At 45.9% G+C, this 7,393-nt stretch overlaps 1 protein-coding gene across 1 annotated transcript in view; it reads right to left on the reverse strand.

Moving 5' to 3' along the window:
- The window catches only part of NEK9 (NIMA related kinase 9), a 36,997-nt gene extending 31,418 nt beyond the window's left edge, over positions 1 to 5,579 (reverse strand). The window contains exon 1 of the mRNA XM_015420640.1: positions 5,111 to 5,579. Coding sequence (XP_015276126.1) covers positions 5,111 to 5,302 — 192 coding nt within the window. The 5' untranslated portion in view covers positions 5,303 to 5,579. The remainder of the gene's footprint in view (positions 1 to 5,110) is intronic.
- Positions 5,580 to 7,393: the final 1,814 nt, after the last annotated feature.

Below are 7,393 nucleotides of genomic sequence, written 5' to 3' on the forward strand. Positions count from 1 at the left end.
AGCTTTGCCCTTCTTGGGGCCCCAATAACAAATAAATAGTGCTTTGTTTTTATGAAATGGTTTGGTTCTATTTATATAGTAAAGGAGGGCCCTCCTAACATCCAGGGTATGCAGGGCCTTTTCCGCTTCCAAGCTCAGAGCAGGGGAAAATACTGGTAGGACAATGTCCTGTGCTAGGTGGATGTTGGAGACTAACTTAGACAGGAAGTATAAACTTGGGTTTACTACAACACACTCACTAAACACTTTGAGAAAAGGTGGATCAACCCTCAGAGCTGTCAGTTCACTGTCTCTTCTGGCTGATGTAATGGCCACTAAGAATGCTACTTTCCTTGAAAGCAAAGCTAAGGAGCAGGAAGCTAGAGACTCGAAGGGTGGTTTCATCAGTCTGGATCATACTAAAGACAACAACCACTGAGGGATAATATGGGGTGCAGGGGAAAAACATTGGTCAGCTCCTTTAAAAAACACTGAGACAACTTATGGACAAAAACAGTACTTCCCCGTATCTCCTCAAGGAAAGCAGCAATGCCCACTAGGTGGGTCTTTACTGAAGACATCACTAAACCAGTATGAGCTAATGACAACAGGTATTCCAACGCCAATGTTAATGGGCAGGTAAACAGGCATTCACCCCAGCAGACGCCCAGGATTCAAAATGACCCTGTTCTCTGTCATAATATCATGTTGAGGGTTTACGGGTCTGAAGCAAGATATCTCTTACTCCTTGGGTAAAAGGAGAGCTCTAATGCTAAATCCTCTATGCCATCAAGTGCAGCTGTGCTGTATTGTGGTGCAGCAACAGACTGTGCGTCAGTAGGTCTGGAGTGGGAGGGAACGGTATGCAATTCGTGCCCGCTAAGCGGAACAGCTCTGAGAACCAGATCTGGTGGGGCCAGAAGAGAGCTATTAGGGTGCCATCTATTCACTCAGCCACCATCTTCTGTATAACCTTGCTTAGGAGAGGGAAGTGTGTGTGCCTGACCAAGGGATCTGGAATGCATCCCCCAGGGAAGTTGGGTTGCTGCCCGCCAGGGAGCAGGACTTGGTGCTTTCCTGGACTCAGCCGTGGCAAGCAGGTCCACCTGAGGATATCCCCATGTGTTGAAAATCGCCTTGATGTATCTGTACTGGATAGACCATTCATAGTTGGTCTGACAGACCCTGCTCAGCCCTCAAACTTCCGTATTTGAAGTCCCTGCTATGTGGATGGCCCTGGGAAGGCTCCAATGCTCACAGTGATTTCCCATGCCATTACTGCATCTGGGCAAAGCCTCCAGAACCCCATGCCTCCTTGTTTGTTGAAATTACTGTTGTGGTGTTGTCTGTTTGGATCAACACCCTCTTGCCCCTGAGAATATCAGAAAAGGAGATAAGGGCAAATCTCACCACACAAAATTCCAAGAGATTAATATGGGGTAGCATGTAGAAAGGACTAGCAAAGCTGTGCTGCCTTTGAGAGAAGCACAAATTTCCAAGAGATTAATATGGGGTAGCATGTAGAAAGGACTAGCAAAGCTGTGCTGCCTTTGAGAGAAGCACTGCATTGTCTCTAGGTCAGAGCAGAGGAAAACACACTCAGTGATCTGGCTGTCTGGTGTTTATTCTTCATAGTGGAGAGGAACTTGTCTGTGGACTGCAAAAACAGAGTTCATCCCTCAAAGAAGAGATACTCAACTTTACATCGAGTCTCCAGAGGGAGAGCAGTGTAGCCACAAGTACCTCCTGAGGATTATGGCAGAGGCCATCGATCTGGCTGCTATCTCTACAGCATGCCCGCCCACATTAATCTCTTGCTTTGAGAGTTTTATAGCCTTGGACTGGATCAGTTTAGATAAGGACCTGAATTCATTGAGCAATCTCTCCAGGTACTTGGAAAGACTCTCCCCAGAGGAGAAGTTGGTAGCCTCCCATAATCACCTGATAATTCGCTACTCAAAAATTGAGAGCAGAGGAAGCATAAAACTTTCTTCCCAAAGCATCCAGACAGCGGCTTTCCCTGTCAGCTGGGGATGAATGCTGGCCAGGTCGTTGATATGCCTGCACTTCTTTTGTAATTAAGGAAGACAGTGGTGGATGTGTCAACAGAAACTTGCAGGAGTCTTGATTTACTGTATATAAGCTTTCGATCTTACATGGAGTGGCCTGAATTGAAGCTTTTTTTGCCAGATTGGGACTGTGAGGTTAGAGAGACCCCCCCCCCCAGGACAGGGAAAGCAACTAACCCTGGAGTATCAGAGTATAGATGACTCAGTATTCTGTCTTTCAGATGACTGTCCAAAGTGGAAATGTCTTCCTTAGCATTTGCTCTCTGTGATGGGTGATAGATCCAAAGCACTCTTGGAACTATAATGAGATGCCGCAGAAACCTCATCTTCAAGCTCCTGGTATAGAGACTGGAATGGAACCAGTGTGGAGTGGGTATCCATGTATCGCATTTGGATCATGCCCCTAGAAAATTTGAGGGTGATGTCCCACCCATCTATTTAAATAGGATGGTGACATATAATAAGAATGCTGAGGGGGAACTGCAGGTTGCCAAGATAAGTAAGGTCCCAATGCTGAGGGTACCAGTTGTCCTGCAGGGATGCTAGGTTGGTTCTCATTTACGTCCAAAAAGGACTGGCCAAGGAGGTAAGGTGTGACAATGGGGTATGTGGGGGAATTAGAATGATGTCCTGTTCAGTCTCTGGACCCACAGAAGATCTGACGCATCCTGACTTGGGCGCAGCCTTGATCTTGTCCTTATGCTTAATTTTTTTATTCCAAAGACAATAGGGAACCCATAGTGTAGAAATATAGCCACAAACAATATCCACCAAGGGAATTCACAACTATGTTCAAAACGATATATTATATTCATTGAAATACAAAGAATGGTTAGTGGTCACAACCCAATAGAGTATATAAACATAGATCCAACAATTTGCTCATAACAATTAAACATAGTTTAAACAAGAAACATATTCAAGACCAACAGTAGGCTTTTCTGTGATTCCATACATAAGTAGTGTCCATAGACCTCCAAACAGAAAGTAACTGTAACAGAAGACTCCCACTGTGGAAAGAAAAACAGCCGAACACCTCTCCCGGGTATAAATCAAGCATTTCAGTGATCTTCAACAGTGGCTGGTAAGACGGAACTCGATTTCCAAAATAACATAGGCACAGCTCAAAAGCTTCAATGGAATTCTAGGGCTCATCTTCACCAGAGGTTCCAACTGTGACCATACCTTAGTTGATGGTCCCAGAGAAGGCAAACATGGGTGCCTAGATTCTGCCTCCGAAGCAGCTCTTTTTGGAGGGAAAGCTTCCTATTCTCATGGTGGCAAAAAAGAAACTGAGGGAAGGGGGTGCCTGCCCTCAAAACATGCGGTGCATTGGGTGGGAATCCCATGCATGTGCTTGGCTCTGAAAGGGTTGGGGCACCCCCTCTTTGGAATTTTTAGCTAAAAAGAAATTGTTTGCGGTTGGCCTGCACAGGCACAGTCTCAATAAGGGGCTGCACAAGAAAATGGAAGATGAATGGGAGTAATAGTAAGCAAGGGAGAAATGTGAGACCTCTCCTGGAAACTGTTTTGTTTGTGCTGACATTCTGGAAATGCTCGTAAATTTGGCAGTTTGGCAACCTACTACCATCTCCACCTGAATTTCTTAGACATCCCACAACCAGGGCTCAACTGGGTATGCCATAAAAAGACAGTACTAATAAACTTGTCTGAAATTATTTTCCGTAACATTTGTGTTTGCTTTATGCGTCCAAAAACTCTTTGTTATTGGTCTCTATGAACTGTGACATGCCTGCAAATTCTTGAAGAAATGTAATGCAGCTGTACAGCTGCCTTCTTTGTCTCTCTTCTCCCATCCTGTCATTCTTTTTCTGCCAGCACAGGAAGCTTTATAAAAAGAATGAAACAATGTTCCTGCATTCTTGTCCAACTTTTTTTCCAAACGTCCAAATTCCATTGTTTCCCAGTTCTCCAAATGTAAAGCTAGAACTGGAAGCTAACGGCAAGTTAGGTGAGACTGGAACCAGCCACATGAAGTTCAAACAAAGAAACTTAGCACAAGTTCCCAGATGCTCTACAAACAGGAACCTTTTGATGTTGTCAGCCCTATCTCCTTTTAACAACAACAAGGTTTTATCAAAATATTTGAGATAGCCACAACTTTTGTGTGGGAGGTAACATTCGCTCACTTCTAGTGCTCATTTTCCAGCGTAAAGAAGCGCCTTGTCACTTCCAAGAGTTATACACATACAGTGGCAGTAGAAAGTGTCATGAAGTCACAGCCGACTTATGGCCATCCTGTAAGGTTTTCAAGGCAAAAAATGAACAGAAGTATGTTTGCCATCTGTATAGTAGTCCTGGACTTCCTGGCAGTCTCCCATCCAAGTACTAACCAGGGCTGATCCTGCTCAGTTTGTCGGGCTACCCTGGGCTACCCTGACATACCATTGGAAAACAGTTCCTGGAGAAGGACATTACAATTGCTATACTTCAACGGTTTATCCTGAAACTGGTCAGTAAAAGTATTCCTAACTATACCATCACTCTTTTCCTGAACGCCTGCACTTCAATCAACTATATGATAGGCAAAAAATTAAAATTGTGCAGCTATCACCATCCATCTGAGAAAAGGTTTGTATAGAGGAGTCGCAACCCCATTCTCCTATCCATCTCATGGCATCACTCTCAGTAGGTTTGAATTAGGATTGTAACAGAAAAGCAAGTTATGAAAGAGGTTTACTGTGAAATGCATATTTAAAGCAAAGTCCCAATTTATTCAACCGAGTGTACTTCCACGTAATAATCCCAAATGAGCAGCAACAGTGCTGCAAAAAATAAACAGGAGTTCCGGTGGCACCTTAAAGGACTAACAATATTTTGTTCCATCATAAGCTTCCGTGGACTACCTGCGCCGAAGTTCAGAAAGTGCTCAGATCTACAGTTCTGCATAAACTTTCACGAACTAAAACCCAGCTACTTCACATGCTCCCATGGAAGCATGCACAAGACTGCAGCCTCACTAACTTCGACACATGTCTTTAAGGGGGGGGGGGCGGGGGGAATGTCGGGGAAGCACGGGTTTCAGTACCGGGTTTCAGTACCTCAGTCCGGCGATACAGAGTGGCCTCCCCGAAGGCCCCCCGACCCAGAATGCGGATGGGAACATAATGCAACTCCTCCTGTTCGCCGCCCAAGACTGGAGGCGCAGGCCGGGGGCCGCTTCTGCTGGACGAGTCATTCCCGAAGTCGGAGTTGATGGAGTCGCAGTGCCTCTCGTACTCGCCCAAGGACATGACTGCTCCTGCGCCGCCTGCTTGGGACGGGTGAAGAGGGGCAGAGGCAACCCTGTTGGGGATCCAGGGGACACGAGGCGCCTCGATGGGCTGAGAACTGCGAACAGCTTCCTCCAGCGGCTGTCGCCAGAAATTCTGTGCGCATGCGCGCCCCCCCCCCTTCTCCCGGCCTCAAACCAAGCAGGAAAAGGGTCCTCCGGACTACCCCTTCACCGGCCTCCCTGAGGCCCCTCAAACCCCCAGCGCTCCATGTTGGCGGCTTCATCCGCCGACCCGGAACCACTTCGTAGCCGCCGCCGCCACCGCCGCCATTACGTCCGCGCTCCCGCCAGCCCCGCGGACATCCGCGCGGGCTAATTGCATGCGGGAAGGTGGGGGGAGGGGGAGGTCGCTTGTTGGCTGGTTTAAGAAGGGTTGGTGGGGAAAGTTGGGCAGCGGACTAGGTAGGATTCCCTATCGAATTGCCCTTACTGCCTCGTAGCAAAGGCCCCCCCCCCTCGCAGAGCCCTGTGAGACGGTCGCCACTGTTTTTGTAACGGATACAGGGTTGGTGCTAGGGATAATGACTCACAGTGGAAAGAGGCTGCAGGTAGCCGGCTGTATTGGCTCTCTTTTTTTGCCATCAAGCTGCAGCTGGTTTATGGCAACCCCGCAGAGTTTTGAAGGCAAGAGACCATCATAGGTGGTTTGCCATTGCCTGCCTCTGGTAGCAACCCTGGACTTCCTTGGTGTTGTCTCCCATCCAAGAACTAACCAGGGCCGACCGCTACTTAGTTTCCGAGATGTGAGGAGATCCAGGTCTTGGTTCATAGCAAAATCTAAACGCAAAAGCCACATAATATCTTTTATTAATCCTAAGGTAAATCACACACAAAAAACTGTATGTAAGCTTTTGAGTTGCCCGGAACCCTCATAGAAAAAGATGCCTCTGCCCACAATAAGGCTTTGTCTTGTGAGAATCCTCTATACCATGCTGACCAAGTGCAGATTTAACATGGTGCTGGGGTCCGGTTTCTCTGTGGTATCCTGAACACAGTCATGTCCTTCTAAGCTGAGTGATTTAAATGACTTCAAGCAGTGTAACTCTCCTTTGGATAATTCCAGACACCTAGCCATGCTAGTGTGTGGCAAATCCAAAGAAAGAATCACGGTATTAACAGTATTGGCAAAAACAGACTGTGAAATAGAATCAATTAAATGAAAAATAAAATTAATAAATATATAATATTATTTACTAATGTGGATATTATATAGAAAATGACATGAAGACACTTCTACTACCCAGAGAAGCAACTACCTGAAATCACTAATACCAAAAGGCAAACATGAAGATTAATATAGCAGCATTTCCACTACCTCTTTAACCTTTCTTCATAAGGAAGGTGTTCCATCCCCTTAATCATTTTAGTTATCTTTTTCTGCAGCTTTTCCAATGCTATAATATCTTAAATGTTTGTGCACACACATCCGTGTGTTTGTGTGCTTGCCTGGAAGTCATGGTGACTTCTGGCAACCCCTACTGAGGGCTTGGATGTTTTTCAGAGAGGTGGTTTGAGGAGGCTGCCTCTGTATCCCACCTCTGGTATTCCTTGTATTCCAAATACTTACCAGAGTCGGCCCTGCTTAGCTTGTCTGGGCTATCCAGGTCAGGTGCAGTGACCAGAACTATATAATATTCCAAATGAGGCTGCACCATAGATTTATACAGAGGCATTATGATACTGCCTGATTTGTTTTTAATCCCTAATAATCCCCACCATAACATTTGCCTTTTTAATTGCAGTTGCACACTGAGTTGACATCTTCAGTGAGTTATTTACTATGACTCCAAGATCTCTCTCCTGGTCAATCTCCGCCAGTTTGGACCTCACTGATGTATATTTATAGTTAGGATTTTTTGCTCCAACATGCATTACTTTGCACTTGCCCACATTGAACCTCACTTGCCACACTGATGCCCACTCACCCAGCCTCAACAGATCCCTCTGGAGTGCCTCAAACTTACTCCTAACTCCAAATCACCTGAACAAATTAATGTTATCTGCAAACTTAGCCACTTCACTGCTTACTCCTAACTCCAAATCATTAATG

Source organism: Gekko japonicus, unplaced genomic scaffold, assembly GCF_001447785.1.
Source record: "Gekko japonicus isolate JY-2015 unplaced genomic scaffold, Gekko_japonicus_V1.1 scaffold1050, whole genome shotgun sequence".
Lineage (NCBI taxonomy): Eukaryota > Metazoa > Chordata > Lepidosauria > Squamata > Gekkonidae > Gekko > Gekko japonicus.